Source organism: Fundulus heteroclitus, chromosome 20, assembly GCF_011125445.2.
Source record: "Fundulus heteroclitus isolate FHET01 chromosome 20, MU-UCD_Fhet_4.1, whole genome shotgun sequence".
NCBI lineage: Eukaryota > Metazoa > Chordata > Actinopteri > Cyprinodontiformes > Fundulidae > Fundulus > Fundulus heteroclitus.
Genome location: NC_046380.1, coordinates 914,954 through 932,215, shown reverse-complemented (window position 1 = coordinate 932,215; position 17,262 = coordinate 914,954). Strand labels below are relative to the sequence as shown.

At 54.1% G+C, this 17,262-nt stretch overlaps 1 protein-coding gene across 2 annotated transcripts in view; it reads right to left on the bottom strand.

Annotated features, from left to right (window-relative positions):
• The window catches only part of LOC105917784 (E3 ubiquitin-protein ligase RNF123), a gene marked incomplete in the record, with an annotated part of 45,076 nt that overhangs the window by 24,304 nt on the left and 3,510 nt on the right, over positions 1-17,262 (bottom strand). The window contains 30 exon segments of one of the 2 annotated variants that reach the window (XM_036151701.1): positions 2,470-2,554; positions 2,866-2,941; positions 3,017-3,148; positions 3,233-3,289; positions 3,803-3,942; positions 4,788-4,814; positions 5,207-5,291; positions 5,885-5,972; positions 6,630-6,717; positions 8,251-8,325; positions 8,460-8,637; positions 8,703-8,810; positions 9,452-9,535; positions 11,745-11,890; positions 11,966-12,158; positions 12,274-12,374; positions 12,462-12,563; positions 12,819-12,939; positions 13,028-13,099; positions 13,253-13,314; positions 13,400-13,499; positions 13,861-13,978; positions 14,062-14,135; positions 14,204-14,296; positions 15,662-15,787; positions 15,896-16,000; positions 16,068-16,182; positions 16,706-16,831; positions 16,916-16,983; positions 17,067-17,153. In XM_036151701.1, the coding sequence (XP_036007594.1) occupies positions 2,470-2,554; positions 2,866-2,941; positions 3,017-3,148; positions 3,233-3,289; positions 3,803-3,942; positions 4,788-4,814; positions 5,207-5,291; positions 5,885-5,972; positions 6,630-6,717; positions 8,251-8,325; positions 8,460-8,637; positions 8,703-8,810; positions 9,452-9,535; positions 11,745-11,890; positions 11,966-12,158; positions 12,274-12,374; positions 12,462-12,563; positions 12,819-12,939; positions 13,028-13,099; positions 13,253-13,314; positions 13,400-13,499; positions 13,861-13,978; positions 14,062-14,135; positions 14,204-14,296; positions 15,662-15,787; positions 15,896-16,000; positions 16,068-16,182; positions 16,706-16,831; positions 16,916-16,983; positions 17,067-17,153 (3,032 nt within the window). 2 annotated transcript variants of the gene reach the window in all.

Genomic DNA, 17,262 nt, shown 5'->3' with positions numbered 1-17,262 from the left:
GCAGAGCAGAGACCATGTTATACTGACACTGCAGACGTTAACCCCGGCTGACCTGCATCTGTCCAACACACCGCTGAAAGCTTGTTTCATCACATCTCCTCCCAAACACATCAGCACTTTAAAGGAGCAGTCTGACATTTAGAGAAACACCCAGGCTGAAGCTACTGTGCTCAAAGCTGCAGGCAGGAAGTTTATAGAATCAACAATGAGTCAGAGCTGACAGACACATTAGACTCCTGCAGAGGCCCTACTGCCCACACGTCTGCACGAGATAAAAACACGTCTGCACTGGATAAAGACACGTCTGCACTGGATAAAGACACGTCTGCACTGGATAAAGACACGTCTGCACTGGATAAAAACACGTCTGCACGGGATAAAGACACGTCTGCACTGGATAAAAACATGTCTGCACGGGGTAAAGACATGTCTGCACTGGATAAAGACACGTCTGCACTGGATAAAGACACATCTGCACTGGATAAAGACACGTCTGCACTGGATAAAGACACGTCTGCACTGGATAAAAACACGTCTGCACTGGATAAAGACACGTCTGCACTGGATAAAGACACGTCTGCACTGGATAAAGACACGTCTGCACTGGATAAAGACACGTCTGCACAGATAAAGACACGTCTGCACTGGATAAAGACACGTCTGCACTGGATAAAGACACGTCTGCACTGGATAAAGACACGTCTGCACTGGATAAAGACACGTCTGCACAGATAAAGACACGTCTGCACTGGATAAAAACACGTCTGCACAGGATAAAGACACGTCTGCAAGGGGTAAATACACACGTCTGCACTGGATAAAGACACGTCTGCACAGATAAAAACACGTCTGCACTGGATAAAAACACGTCTGCACTGGATAAAGACACGTCTGCACTGGTTAAAGACACGTCTGCACAGATAAAAACACGTCTGCACTGGATAAAAACACGTCTGCACTGGATAAAAACACGTCTGCACGGGGTAAAAACACGTCTGCACGGAATAAAAACACATCTGCACTGGATAAAAACACGTCTGCACGGGGTAAAGACACGTCTGCACGGGGTAAAGACACGTCTGCACGGGGTAAAGACACGTCTGCACTGGATAAAGACACGTCTGCACTGGATAAAGACACGTCTGCACTGGATAAAAACACGTCTGCACGGGGTAAAGACACGTCTGCACTGGATAAAGACACGTCTGCACAGATAAAGACACGTCTGCACTGGATAAAGACACGTCTGCACTGGATAAAGACACATCTGCACAGATAAAGACACGTCTGCACTGGATAAAAACACGTCTGCACTGGATAAAGACACGTCTGCACAGATAAAGACACGTCTGCACTGGATAAAAACACGTCTGCACAGATAAAGACACGTCTGCACTGGATAAAGACACGTCTGCACAGATAAAGACACGTCTGCACTGGATAAAAACACGTCTGCACAGGATAAAAACACGTCTGCACTGGATAAAGACACGTCTGCACTGGATAAAGACACGTCTGCACTGGATAAAGACACGTCTGCACTGGATAAAGACACATCTGCACAGATAAAGACACGTCTGCACTGGATAAAGACACGTCTGCACTGGATAAAGACACGTCTGCACTGGATAAAGACACGTCTGCACAGATAAAGACACGTCTGCACTGGATAAAAACACGTCTGCACTGGATAAAGACACGTCTGCACAGATAAAGACACGTCTGCACTGGATAAAAACACGTCTGCACAGATAAAGACACGTCTGCACTGGATAAAGACACGTCTGCACAGATAAAGACACGTCTGCACTGGATAAAGACACATCTGCACAGATAAAGACACGTCTGCACTGGATAAAAACACGTCTGCACTGGATAAAGACATGTCTGCACGGGGTAAAGACACGTCTGCACTGGATAAAGACACGTCTGCACTGGATAAAGACACGTCTGCACTGGATAAAGACACGTCTGCACTGGATAAAGACACGTCTGCACTGGATAAAGACACGTCTGCACTGGATAAAGACACGTCTGCACTGGATAAAGACACGTCTGCACTGGATAAAGACACGTCTGCACTGGATAAAGACACGTCTGCACGGGGTAAAGACACGTCTGCACGGGATAAAGACACGTCTGCACTGGATAAAGACACGTCTGCACTGGATAAAGACACGTCTGCACTGGATAAAGACACGTCTGCACTGGATAAAAACACGTCTGCACTGGATAAAAACACGTCTGCACAGGATAAAGACACGTCTGCACTGGATAAAGACACGTCTGCACTGGATAAAGACACGTCTGCACTGGATAAAGACACGTCTGCACTGGATAAAGACACGTCTGCACAGATAAAGACACGTCTGCACTGGATAAAAACACGTCTGCACTGGATAAAAACACCACCCGTCACCATCCCAGCTTCTCAGAACCGGTTCTGGCAGCCAGAGAACCCAGACCTACCCCTGTTTGTCTCCATCCACCAGGATCCGGACCAGGATCCCCGTCACGGCCACCAGGATCGGGTAGTGGTCCACGCTCTCCAGACCTGCAACCAGGGAGAAGCTGTCAGCTCAGCAGCGACCAGCATCCAGAACTTCTCCCACTGGGTCCCTGTGAGCCCACAGACCCAGACGGTTCTGAACAGCAGCCCAGACCTAACACTTGCCCCAGGTTCTGGTGGGACCAGAACAACCTGAGGAGGCGCTGGTCCTGCAGCCTCTCTGAACATCAGAACTCATCGGGAGGAAGGAGAACCTCCTCGGGTCCAGATCCCAGGTGGTTCTCACAGAGAGACGGACAGAATTTCCCCGGTTCTGCTCAGTGAACTACCTGGACAGCGGAGGGGGCGGGGCTTACCTGGCAGTCTGAGGTTCACGACCCGATCGAACAGGTTCTTCTCCGCCGTCACGCGGTTCAGGACCTGGTTCAGCAGCTGCAGACACAAAGAGACGGTCGGACCCGGCCCGCTCTTCACCAGGTTCTGATCAACAGTTCTGGCGGGTCTCACCTGAGCGAGCCGTCTCAGCAGCAGCTCTGCTGACGGCCGGGACCAGTCCAGGAAGATCTCCGGTACCAGCGTGACGGTCATCTCCAGAACCCTCAGCAGGCTGACGGACAGGTCAAAGCAGGTGGCGCACACCTGGGCCCAGGTCCACATCACAAGTCAGAACCAGAACCAGAACCAGAACCAGCTGGTTCCTGCAGTAACAGCTGCTGTGATTACCTTCAGCTGACGAGTGTCCACAAAGTTCCTCTCTGGACGCTCTGCAGCCTGCTGGATCTGGACCAGAACCAAACAAGGAAGAACTCATCAGACCCGGACTTTCACATCAGAACCCAGAACCTGGTCCTGAACAGCCTGAGGTGTTGGACCCGTCTGATCCACATTATTGGCCTAAAGAGATTCTGATGTTCTCCAGAGGTTCTGAGCTTCATCCTGGACTCTGATGAAGGAACCCTGCAGTACGGACCTCAGTTCTGCAGCTCTGGTCCGGATCTGGACCTGGTTCCTAACCGAGCTGCCCAACGGTTCAGAACATTGTTTTCAGTTTACTGGAGCAACGTCTGGTTTAAGGTACCAGCTGAACCTGAGGTAGCTGGTACCAGCTGGTACCGGTTCTGGTTTAAGGTACCTGAACCGGTACCAGCTGAGGTCCAGTTCTTAGTCAGCTCCCTAAACGCATTTATTCAGGGACCCGCTGCTGGAAGTCTAAAGCTTAATATCTGCCGCCGCTCTCAGCAGAACCCAGTAGGTTCTGGTTCTGGCTGTGATGGGGTTCTGCTCCGGCCTCACCTCCTGGATCATGCCGATGAACTCGGAGAAGGCCCAGTTGAGCTGGTTCAGGACGCTGTTGAGGAAGGAGGCGGCCATGTCCTTGTCCAGGCTCAGCAGCTCCGCCATGTGTTTCTGCAGCAGCAACGACGGACACGGTTCTGGACCGGAACCACGAGAGACAACAATCAGAAGAGCAGAAGAAGAACCACACACCAGCATCCTGACTGCATTCATGAGGCTGAGGAGGGTGACCCATCATCTTCATCATGCAGCTGCGACCCGACCCACTCCGGTCCTGAACTCGGAGCCCGTTTGGGTCGGGCTTTGGGGATTTTTATGATTTCGGGACGTTTTGGATCAAACGGAACCAAACGAGCGATGAAGGGAGGCGGCAGACGAGGAGGACCGGGACCTCCAGGTCCAACAGCGCCCTACGTCGGAGCGATGAAGGAGTTCTAATGGGCCCAGTTCCACCGGCTCCGCCCGGCTGGGATCATTGGCCCGGTTCAGACCGGGAAGAGGGACACGCCTCCTGCTTTAGCCCCGCCCCCTGCCCCCCCCGCTGACACTAGAAATACATCATCATGAATGAAACACAATAAAACTATAATGATTCCATGGCTGAACGTGCCAGATGTTATCACCAGCATCAACATCTGGATCCCAGAACGAGCTCAGCTCCTCTCAGACGGCAGCAGAGAGGCGGAGCTTCAGGGTTCCCGGCGCCGCCCAGTTAAGATGGCGGCAGCGAGGAGAACACGATGATAAAGGGTTCTAACCGCGATGAAATCATCTTCATCGCTCTGACTGCCAGGCTGCCCCCCCCCCCCGCTGCTCATCGTCTGAACCGGTCTAGCTCTGGGACTTGGTTCGGTGCGTCTGTCTGATTAGAACCGGCAGCCGGTCCTGCTGCTTTGTACCGGGTCTGGAGCCCAGCTGCTCTCAGCAGAACGCTAAACATGGCGGACGGCACACACAACACGCAGAACCCAAGAGAACTTACTCTGGAAACTAGCAACGGACAGGTCTCCTGTCAGGCATGCAGAGAAGCACAGATGGAGGTGAGAACATGCAGAACATGCAGAACACAAAGTCAACAACCTGAAGGTCTACACACATGGGAATCCAGAACCAGGGTTCTGCTGGTTCTGCTCATCTCCACACCCCCACACGGCGGCGGGGGGTCCAGACAGACGGGCCGGTTTATTTATAGAAATGCATGAAAGGAGCTGAAAGTGGATCAAACTAGCAGAAGCATAAAAATATCCAAAGAAGAAGAAGAAGCTGAACGCAGGTCAGCTAAATTCAGATTAGTCCTGATCGAGCTGCGGTTCCGTCAGACCCGGGTTCTGGTTCCTTTTGTCTGGAGACCTTCAGACCAACGGTCATGCACGCTGCGGACAGAACCACAGCAGAACCTACTCTGCAGGCTGGGCAGGTTGGCGTCCTCAGGCTTGGTCTTCAGCAGGTGAGGCAGGCGGGTGTACCTGTAGCCGAAGCCACAGCCCTGCAGAGAGGAGGAAGAGCAGAGGCGTCAGCAGAGGAAGAGCGGCACCGGGTTCTGGTTCAGAGCGCATCATGAGAGGCACGTTCTAGGCTTACTGGTGATTACTGGTTACACAGAAAGCTGTGAAACTGCCCGACCAGAACCAGAACTTTAACGCAGCTGGACTTCATCAGAGCACAACGGCAGCCTGCTCCTCCTGGAGCTAATGCTAACGCTAACGCTAACTAAACACGTTGTCCGGGCCCGGGCCGTCTGCCGGGCTTGGTACCGGCTGGTACCGGACTACGGGCCTTTAACGGGCCTCCTGTGTGGTAGCAGAACGTTTCCTCTCAGCTGATGAAACGGCGTGAGCTCAGACTATAAATGCTGCTCTATGCGCCTGATGTTAGCATCCCGCTAGTTTAGCCGTGATGACATCATGATGATTCCAGATGTTCAGCAGCCAGAGTGGACCGAGAGGCTGGAGACTAAACTAGGAGCCTGAGGGTTCCTGCAGGAGAAGAAATGTCTCACAGCAGAGAACCAGAACCAGGTTCCTCCTGGAGGGGAAGCAGAAGTAAAGAACACTGAGGAGAACCATGATCTGCGTTTACCCGCCAGAGTCGCACCAGGATCCAGTTGGTCTGAGCCCACGGCCTCTGCTCGTACGGAGCCAGCAGGTTCCTCATCATGGCCACGCGCCTGCAAACACACACCTCATCACACGCTGCAGCACACCTGGAGGACCCGCAGAACCCACCCCACACCTGGAGAACCCGCCCCACACCTGGAGAACCTGCAGAACCCGCCCCACACCTGGAGAACCCACCCCACACCTGGAGAACCCACCCCACACCTGGAGAACCCACCCCACACCTGGAGGACCCGCAGAACCCACATCTGGACCTGAACTGAACCCACATCTGGACCTAACCTGGAACTGAACCCACATCTGGACCTAACCTGGAACTGAACCCACATCTGGACCTGAACTGGAACTGAACCCACATCTGGACCTAACCTGGAACTGAACCCACATCTGGACCGGACCTGGACCTGAACCCACATCTGGACCTGAACTGAACCCACATCTGGACCTGGAACTGAACCCACATCTGGACCTGGAACTGAACCCACATCTGGACCTGGAACTGAACCCACATCTGGACCTAACCTGGAACTGAACCCACATCTGGACCTGAACTGAACCCACATCTGGACCTAACCTGGATCAACATCTGGACCTAACCTGGTTCTGAGCTTATCTGCTAAGGAGTCTGACTTTGCACCAGCATTAGTTCAGATATCGTCTCTGTTGTCAGCAGCAGGTTCTGGTTCTGAAAAAACATCAAGACTCACTGTTCCTCTGGGATCCTCTCCACCGCCCTGAGGGATTGTGGGTAACAGACGTAGCTGGCCAAGGCCTGCATCAGGGAATCTTTGATATCTGAAAGAACAGAGACAGGTTAGTGAGGGAGATCAGAAGAACCTGCTGCCTGCAGCGCCCCCTGCTGCCTGAAGGTGGTTAAAGCAGCCTGCAGCGCCCCCTGCTGTCTGAAGGTGGTTAAAGCTGCCTGCAGCGCCCCCTGCTGCCTGAAGGTGGTTAAAGCTGCCTGCAGCGCCCCCTGCTGTCTGAAGGTGGTTAAAGCTGCCTGCAGCGCCCCCTGCTGCCTGAAGGTGGTTAAAGCAGCCTGCAGCGCCCCCTGCTGTGTGAAGGTGGTTAAAGCTGCCTGGAGCTCCTGCAGGAACCTTCTTATCCCTTCTTTCTATCCTCAGAGAAGAAACCATCAGGTAAAGGTGTAGTTTAGAGTGTGATTGCTGCAGCTGAATAAACGAGCGTTGCCAGACTCTCCCAGCATCCCTCGCCTCATTTTCCATCAGGAAATCTAAGTCATTAACCAGAGAGTGACATTAAAGCCGCTCACTGCTGCCGCTGCTTTGTAATTAATCAAACCAAAAAAATTAAACTTCCTGTTTCCACATGAGACGCTTCGCTCACACTGCTCCAGGAAATGGCAGCTTCAGGTTTCACAGCAGCAACCTGACCTGAAACCTGCTCAGCAACCAGAACGCTGCAGTTTAAGCAATCAGGAGGTTCTCCTGTTACACAACAGGCAATATGGACCCATCTCTGCAGCCGTACCGGCAACCACAGCAACCGGCAGCTTCAGGAGCAACCAGCAGCTTCAGGAGCAACCAGCAGTTTCAGGAGCAACCAGCAGCTTCAGGAGCAACCAGCAGCTTCAGGAGCAACCGGCAGCTTCAGAAGCAACCAGAGCAACCAGCAGCTTTAGGAGCAACCAGCAGCTTCAGGAGCAACCAGCAGCTTCAGGAGCAACCGGCAGCTTCAGGAGCAACCGGCAGCTTCAGAAGCAACCAGAGCAACCGGCAGCTGCAGGAGCAACCGGCAGCTTCAGGAGCAACCGGCAGCTTCAGGAGCAACCGGCAGCTTCAGGAGCAACCAGAGCAACCGGCAGCTTCAGGAGCAACCAGCAGCTTCAGGAGCAACCGGCAGCTTCAGGAGCAACCGGCAGCTTCAGAAGCAACCAGAGCAACCGGCAGCTGCAGGAGCAACCGGCAGCTTCAGGAGCAACCGGCAGCTTCAGGAGCAACCGGCAGCTTCAGGAGCAACCAGAGCAACCGGCAGCTTCAGGAGCAACCAGCAGCTTCAGGAGCAACCGGCAGCTTCAGGAGCAACCGGCAGCTTCAGAAGCAACCAGAGCAACCGGCAGCTGCAGGAGCAACCAGCAGCTTCAGGAGCAACCAGCAGCTTCAGAAGCAACCAGCAGCTTCAGGAGCAACCAGCAGCTTCAGGAGCAACCAGCAGCTTCAGCAGCTTCAGGAGCAACCAGCAGCTTCAGAAGCAACCGGCAGCTTCAGGAGCAACCAGCAGCTTCAGCAGCTTCAGGAGCAACCAGCAGCTTCAGAAGCAACCAGCAGCTTCAGGAGCAACCAGATCACCTCGGTTGCTTGCTGTTACCTGTTCCAACGATGCGTGGGTCAGCGAAGTGCTTGGCGAGGATGGCGGCGAGCTGCGTCAGCGTTTCTTCATAACCTGAAGGTGAACAGAACGGTGAGAGTGAGAGACATCATGATGTCACACATTAACGTCAGGAGGACTTCAGAGATTCCAGCTCCTCCATTGCGGGTCGGGCTGCATCAGAACCGGATGAGGGCCACCTGGCGTACCTGGCAGCTCCTCCATGCTGTTGGCGGGGCTGAAGTAGTTCTTCAGGGCGCTGTAGGCGTTCATCGCCACGTTCAGGTAGAACTCAGGAGCGAAGGCGAACAGGGAGCCCGTGTTGTCGGCGTGCTCGATGGTCCGGATGCAGACACACAGCAGCCAGTAGACGTCCAGCATCTTCTCCTGAACAGAGCGGAGAGTCAGACCCAAAGAGCCCGGTTCTGGAGGCGCCGCGGACCGGGCCTCACCTTGGAGTAGATGGTGGCGTTGATCCAGGCCAGCCTGCGGCTCAGGTGGTTCAGCTTCTCAGCGAAGACCTTCTGGCTCTTCTGGAGCTCCTCCAGGATGTCTGCCCTCTGAAACACATGGCCCAGAGTCACCAGAACCATCAGAACCATCAGAACCGGGCTTCTGCTCACACATCCTCACATTCTACTGCTAATGGGTCTGGGTGTAAAATGAACGCTTTATTCTAGAAAATCCTCCAGATTATCGTTTATCATTTCCTGCCTCAGAACAACGTGATCAAAGGTCCAAACCATCAGAGGGGATAACACCGTCAAACTGGTACCGGTACCGGTACCGGAGCCCTGCAACGTTTAGCTGCGTCTCTGCTTCAACACACCCGGCTCTGGCGCCAGCTCGTTAGAGTCCAGGTGTGCAGAACCAGCGACACCGGCCCGGTACCACTTGGTTCAGGACCAGAACCACAGGTTTCAGACCCGGCTCTGCAGCCGTTTGTCCTGGTTCTGCTGGGCTCAGGCGATCACCTGATCAGAACCTCGTTAAGCAGAGCCGGTGCTGTCATGCATGCTCGGCTAAGGAGAAGACGATCAGAAAGCCTCACTGGACCAGAGCGGTTCTGAAACATCAGCCCCTCCTCACCAACAGGAGACCAAAGGTTCTGGATGACTTTACGTGTTCCTGTTCCTCTCCGGTTCCGTGTGAACGCGACAGCAGGCGCCTCACCAACCAAGCGGGCCGGTTCTGTTCTTACCCGGGCCGGACAGCGAGCGATCTTCTCCTCCGTGTCCTTCAGAGCCACGGCGTATTCATGGACCTCGTCTGCCACCACCACCATCTGCAGGGAACAGGAACATCTGGATCAGCAGGTTCTGCTGCAGTCTGATCCGTTTCTTCCTGACTCAACATGCTGGTTCTGCTGGTTCTGATTGACCTGCAGCCTCTCTGGGTTTCTAGTGCGCTGCAGCAAACAGCTGCAGAATAAAGGCTCCAGACGGGCCAAGGATCGGACCTTTGGCCGCTTCCACGCACAGAACCTGCACAGTCAGAACCTCAAAGAGCTGCTGGTTCTGATTGGGTCAAAGAGCTGCTGGTTCTGGTTGGTACAGGATCACAGTTTAAACGTCTGACTGCTTTTAGGAACACGTGACTCCTTCATTTTAAACGTGTTTAATTATTAAGTGAAACGATCGTTTCCACAGTTTCTGTAAAGCTTTACATCGTTATGCTGCTATAGGCTTAGGCTGCTGGAGGACATCAGGGTCTATTTCTCTCACTCTGCTGAGTTCTCCTACTGCTCTCCAATCTGCATTGTTTGTTGTAATTTCAGCTTTTAACTTTTTGTTCTCTGTCATTTTCTCTCCATAGAAGGTACACCTGGTCTGGTGTTCTGTTAGCTGTGACATCATCAGGGGAGGCAGATCATCCACTATTACCATCTAACATAGAAAGTACTCCTGGGTCAATGTGAGCTTCTGTGCTTTCTGTGTCTCTGCTCTGTCTTCTCTACCATAGAAAGTACTCCTGGGTCAATGTGAGCTTCTGAGCTTTCTGTGTCTCTGCTCTGTCTTCTCTAACATAGAAAGTACTCCTGGGTCAATGTGAGCTTCTGAGCTTTCTGTGTCTCTGCTCTGTCTTCTCTACCATAGAAAGTACTCCTGGGTCAATGTGAGCTTCTGTGCTTTCTGTGTCTCTGCTCTGTCTTCTCTAACATAGAAAGTACTCCTGGGTCAATGTGAGCTTCTGAGCTTTCTGTGTCTCTGCTCTGTCTTCTCTAACATAGAAAGTACTCCTGGGTCAATGTGAGCTTCTGAGCTTTCTGTGTCTCTGCTCTGTCTTCTCTAACATAGAAAGTACTCCTGGGTCAATGTGAGCTTCTGAGCTTTCTGTGTCTCTGCTCTGTCTTCTCTAACATAGAAAGTACTCCTGGGTCAATGTGAGCTTCTGTGCTTTCTGTGTCTCTGCTCTGTCTTCTCTAAGCCCCAGTGGGTGGAGGCAGATGAGCGTTCACACTGAGCCTGGTTCTGGTTCTGCTGGAGGTTCTCCCCCCTGTTAAAGGGGAGTTTTCCTCTCCACTGTCGCTTCATGCATGCTCAGTATGAGGGATTGCTGCAAAGCCATCAACAATGCAGACGACTGTCCACTGTGGCTCTACGCTCTTTCAGGAGGAGTGAATGCTGCTTGGAGAGACTTGATGCAACCTGCTGGGTTTCCTTAGAGAGGAATATATCTGTATAATATGATTGATTTTGACGTTGTAAAGTGCCACGAGATGACATGTTTAATGAATTATTGCTATATAAATAAAAGTTAACTGAATTGATTTGTTATCACTGCTTTCCAAAATGCGACATCTGAGGCGAAGAACAAGAACAGCAGCAGAAATGCTTCTAATCTGAGGAAAAACCCGGTCACTGCTGCCAATTTACAGACGCTTTATTTAGAGACTTTATTGCTTATTTAGCTTTTCTGACCCGACCAGCGACCTTTCCTCAGAAAAGCGACTAGCGTTCTGCAGTTCTTGTCTTGAGGCAGCAGTGAGAGCTGCCGGGTTCTCTTCCTATTCCCTGAGCGCCGTCTGACAGGCTGCTGCTGCCTGGTCCTGAAACTCGTCTGCAGGCGGAGCAAAGAGGAAAGTCTCTCTGTTCCCTCATGGCAAATATAAAATGTAAAGTTTTAAACAGTTTGTTCTCCTCTGAAGCTGCTGCACTAAAACTATTCCCTGGATTTTATTCACACAGCTTCACCTCGTTAACTCTGAGAACGGTAGAAATCTGTTTTATGTGCTGGATTCAAATTAAAAAAATATTTAATAAGGTTGATTTCTGGATCCAAACAAGTTTATATATTAAGAACTAAATGTTAAATAAAAAAATGTAGATATTTTATTAGTGAACTAACATTTATCACTACATAAACACACTAAATTAGCCCTAACAGGCACCGTTAAGTACCGGTACCGTAGCGGTTCATCGCCCCATCCCCAGACAGGCTGCACCTCTCCAAGATGGCGGCCGTCTTCACAGAGCAGCGGTCACATGACTGACCTTGCCCAGCTGCTGATGGACGCTCAGGTTGTACATCATCACGATGCCGTCGATGATCTCCAGCAGAGACTTGTCTGTGATTGGCTGGTCGGGCTCCTCCTGCGGTCGCCCCAGCAACAGGCCGTCGTTGCCATGGCTCCCTTCGACTGCGAGACAGACAGGAAGTGAAACGAGGCGGCGGTGGCAGCGGGGGGTGTTGGTACCGGCTGGGCGCCACTCACTGTCCTCCTCGGTGCGCTGCTCCACGGCGAGGCTCCTCACCTTCACCTTCTCAGGCTGGGCCAGCGGGCGGCGAGGCGTCATCAGGCTGACGGCGGCCGTGCTCAGGAACCGGTTGGCCCGGCCCAGCGTGGGAGAACTCAGCCAGCTGGGCCGGGCCAGAGCGCCGCCCATGGCCGCTGCTCCGAAAGGCCTCTGAAAGGGCGGGAGAGATCAGAACCGGCAGGTGTGGAGCGGCCCCGGCGGTTCTGTTGGGTCAGCCGCATGGCGTCAGGAACCCTGCGGTTCCTCAGCGGCGAGCAGAACCCACCTGGGCGGCGCCGCTCTCCTCGTCTTCATCCAGGTCGTCCATGGAGGCGGTCTGGATCTCCGCCGGGTCGATGAGAACGTTGGCCTTACAGGCCAGGTCATCTGCAACACATCAGACCGGAGACTGGTTCTGCTCTACCCTGGAACTTTGGACCTGGTGGTTCTGGTGTGTCCGGGTCCGGTTCTCACCTTTAAGCGTCTTCTTGAGGTGGGACAGGAGCCCCCCCAGCCTCTGCAGGTCAAAGTAGTCCACCTTTCCGTTGTAGAAGAGCTGCGGGGGAACGTAGGCGTCTGGACACAGAACATTAACCAGGTCCAGTTAGCGGTTCTGATGGTTCTAACCAGCCAGAGCTCGGCCCAAAGGAACATTATAGTTGATGTTTTCACTTGGTTCTGAGATTATCTGAGCTCTGTGGTTCCCCAGGACCAACGGGTCCAACTCAGAGGCCCGACCCGCTCGCTAGAACCCACCAGAACCTCCAGCCGTGAGCTGGGGGTTCTGGTACCGGTGGTGAGCCGGGGTTCTGGTACCGGTGGTGAGCCTACCTTCGCTGCTGAGGCTGCTGAGGTTCTTCCTGCCGCCTTCGTCCCAGCAGCTCCTGACGGCGGCGACCAGCCGGTGCAGGAAGCACACCATGTACTCGGGGGGGCACAGCGCCGTGGGGTGCTGCACACACAGACAAACCGGGTCAGCGCACGGCGGGTCCGGTCCGACCCGGTTGGATGACTGGCGGCGCTGCAGAGGCGGTTCTTACCCCGCGGTTGCTGGCGTTCTCCTGCAGGAACTTCCTGAACTTGTTGAGGAAGATGTAGCGAGAAGCTTCTCCCTGGAAGAGACGGATGGAGACGTTTCCGTCAGAGGCGGAGAACGGGTGGAGCGGTTCTCCCGGTTCTGATGGGTTTAGGGAACCGGACTCCAAGCTTTACTGGGTCCCAGAGGTTCTGGTACCGGTTCTGTGGTGGAGGAGTCTCAGACCTACCGTGGTTTTGTCCTTGTTGTTGAGCAGCAGCTTGAGGATCTGGACCTGCAGGTCCTCCACCACTGAAGAAGAAGAGAGGAGAGGTCAGGCCAGCAGAAGAAGAAGAAGAAGAAGAGGTCCCCCCCCCCCCCAGAGGAACGTCCAGACCTTCGATGCGCTTCTTCAGCCTCTGGCAGCCTCTCTCGTACGCCCGGCGCCGCAGACGCTCGTCTGAACTCTCGTCTTTGGGCTCCCGCTCGTCTTTACCCTGCAGAGCAAGCAGAGGCAGAAGATCCGGTTCTGATCCGGTTCTGATCCGGTTCTGATCCGGGGAAACAAGCTGCCGGGGACCAGAGCCCGCCCCTGCAGGAGGAGGCGGTAACTGCAGAGCTTTCAGCTTTTTACCGCGTCTTTAAATAAACCCGCAGCTCAGATTACAGGGTCAGCAGTAAATTCTGACCCGGTTCTGGGTTCAGGGTTCTGGGTTCTGGGAACCGGGCCAGAGACGCTTTCAGAGGGAAACTCAATAGGTGTTAATGTTGGGACGTGGCCTGCTGGGCCTGCTGTACAGAAACCCGGCCTGGCTTAGGTTCTGCAGAGTTCTGCAGCAGAGTTCTGGTTCTGGGTACCTCCTTGTCGAAGTGCGTGGGCCACCAGGTGGTGGGGATGAGCTCCTCCAGCCCCGCCTCCTTCACCCTGAGAGGCGTCTTGATGTAGAAGAAGACCACCGAACGCAGAACATCAAAGGTAAGCTGAGTTAAGGAAAGCAGAGGCGACCCAAACCCGGACGCTGCCGGTTCCGTTACAACACCACGGTACCAGGAGGATATAGAACGTTGTTGAGCAGGTACTTCCTGGACTTCTCGTGACGCAGGATGGCGGTGGTCAGACGCAGATAGTGGATCTGGAAGAGAGACAGGTGACGAGGCGGCAGCTGCTACCTGGGGAAGGTGAGCAGGGGGCGGAGCCTACCTGGAAGCCCAGGTCCGGGATGATGGGGGAGAACCGGTACGCCCTCAGCAGAGACATCATCAGCTGCTTCAGACACTCGTTCACCTCGTGCTCCTGCAGACAGAACATCAAGAACCTCTGAGGACAACCGGACCCCAGGAGGGGTCCCCAGGAACCCGTCAGGTTCCTGGGGACCTGCAGGTCCAGTTCAGGTTCCGCCCTGACCCTGGAGTACTCTTAGGAACGGCCTCAGAGCGGCCAGAGGTCTGACTGCTGCTCTAACTTCCACCTAAGAAGGAGCTAGGAGCTAGGAACTAGGAGCTAGGAGTTAAGAACTAGGAGCTAGGAACTAGGAGCTAGGAGTTAGGAACTAGGAGCTAGGAGTTAGGAACTAGGAGCTGGGAACTAGGAGCTAGGAGCTAGGAGCTAAGAACTAGGAGTTAGGGACTCGGAGCTAGCAGCTAGGAACTAGGAGCTGGGAACTAGGAACTAGGAGCTAGGAGTTAGGAACTAGGAGCTGGGAACTAGGAGCTAGGAGCTAGGAGCTAAGAACTAGGAGTTAGGGACTCGGAGCTAGCAGCTAGGAACTAGGAGCTGGGAACTAGGAACTAGGAGCTAAGAACTAGGAGCTAGGGGCTAATAACTAGGAGCTAGGGGCTAAGAACTACGAGCTAGGAACTAGGAGCTAGGAACTCAGAGCTAGGAGCTAATAACTAGGAGCTAAGAACTAGGAGCTAGGGGCTAAGAACTAGGAGCTAGGGGCTAAGAACTACGAGCTAGGAACTAGGAGCTAAGAACTCGGAGCTAGGAACTAGGAGCTAGGAGTTAGGAACTAGGAGCTAGGAGTTAGGAACTAGGAGCTGGGAACTAGGAGCTAGGAGCTAGGAGCTAAGAACTAGGAGTTAGGGACTCGGAGCTAGCAGCTAGGAACTAGGAGCTGGGAACTAGGAACTAGGAGCTAGGAGTTAGGAACTAGGAGCTGGGAACTAGGAGCTAGGAGCTAGGAGCTAAGAACTAGGAGTTAGGGACTCGGAGCTAGCAGCTAGGAACTAGGAGCTGGGAACTAGGAACTAGGAGCTAAGAACTAGGAGCTAGGAACTCAGAGCTAGGAGCTAATAACTAGGAGCTAAGAACTAGGAGCTAGGGGCTAAGAACTAGGAGCTAGGGGCTAAGAACTACGAGCTAGGAACTAGGAGCTAAGAACTCGGAGCTAGGAGCTAGGAAGTAGGAGCTATAATCAGAACATTACGGCTGCAGCCTAACCCTAACTCCCCCTCTAGGGGGCGCTGCTCACTAAAATCTTTGGACTCCAACTGTGTATTTCAGTGAAGCTTTCTTGAATCTCCTGATTCTGCAGGTGAAGGACATCCCTGATCTTCTCAGAGGTCCAGAGTGGAGCTCAGATGTGCCGGTCAGAGCCGGTCAGAACCATTCAGAACCATTCAGAACCAGTCAGAGCCGGTCAGAGCCGGCGTTTACCTCCATCAGCAGCCAGAAGAGGTCGAGCAGCTGCTGGATGAGCGGATGTTCGTCCACAGAACCTCCTCCTTCCAGGATGCCCAGCAGGAAGTTCATCAGAACGTCCTCCACCAGGTAGACCTTACACTGTGGAGACACACTCAGCTGAAACCCGGCATGGTCTGGCCCAGTGGACCAGGAACCGGTTCCTGCGTGTTCTAGATGGAGTCAGCTAGAACCCCCCCCCCCCCTCACCATGAGAGGAGCGAAGTGGTTGAAGATGTGGGCCAGTGTGATGAGCACCGTGGGTTCTCCATGGAGGCTCCAGGCCGCCGCCTCCTTCTCCTGCAGCTTCTCCTCCTGCACAGACAGAACGTGTGAGCGGCGCCGAGCAGCACGGAACCGGGCCGGTCCCGGCTCGGCTCACCTGCGGGTCCAGGCAGGTGGACAGAACGTTCTTGATGAAGCCCAGCAGGCGGTGGGCCTTCAGCAGGTCGGTGGTGGGGGGGTCCTGCAGCGGCAGGTAGCCTTCCACCGGGTACGTGGAACCCGCCGGGTTAAGGAGAACCACCTCACCCTGGTTCTGGTTCCAGCCGTACGCAACCAGAACCTGACAGCTACAACACAGAACTCTTCATACCAGAACCACGAAGCTCTTTGCACTAAAACCCATTCAGACAAAGCAGAACCAACCAGAGAAGGTCCACCGGTTCTAGGATTGGGTCCGGGACCGGTTCTGTTAGCCGCCGTCAGGATTTAAACATCATTTCTCTCTTTTTGAACCTGTGATGCTGGTTCTGGTTTCTCCGGGGTTCTATCGGCTGTATTCAGCCGGTTCTGTTGTTTTTTTGCTCGGTGGTCCATTAGCACCTGATGGCCTTCCTCAGAACCTCAACAGAACCCGACTGGAGGAACCGTGTTAGAACGACGCTGCAGACCCGTGTTCATGTACCATCAGGGTTCTGATCGACCCAAACGTGAACGTTCTGGCCTCATAATGCAGCCCGGGTAGAGCCAGCAGCGCCGACCCGTAGAACCGACCCGTAGAACCGGCCAGAAGGATATCGGAGCGGCCTGCTGCCGAAGTTGAAGGCCACGGACTCTTTGAAGGAGAGGCTGATGGCGGGGAAGTAGGCCACGCCCGGACCCGTCTTGATGCCGCTGAAGGCCGTGCCCAGAGACTGGCCGTTCCTGAGGACACAGACAACATGCTGGTTCTGGTTCTGGCAGAACTCTGAGGAACCGGACCGCTGGCAGCATGGAGAGCAGACTCACAGGCAGAAGGTGATGGTTCCCTCATCCAGGTCCACCAGGCAGCTCACGATGTCTCCAGCCGCCCACGACTGCTCACAGAACCAGAACGTGAACGTCTGACCCGGTCCGGACCCACAGAACCAGAACGTCTCACCCGGGTTCCCCGCCTCACCTTTCCATAGTTGGTGGTCGTCACGTTCCACTTCCTCACGCGGTTCCCATCGTAGGCGTACGAGTCCGGCGTGTCCCCAACCCCTTCCTGAGGAGGGAAGAGAGCGGCGTCAGAACCGGGTCGGTCAGAACCGGGTCGGTCCGGTCCGGTCCGCTGAGCCGGGCCCGCCATCATCATCATCACCACCATCATCACC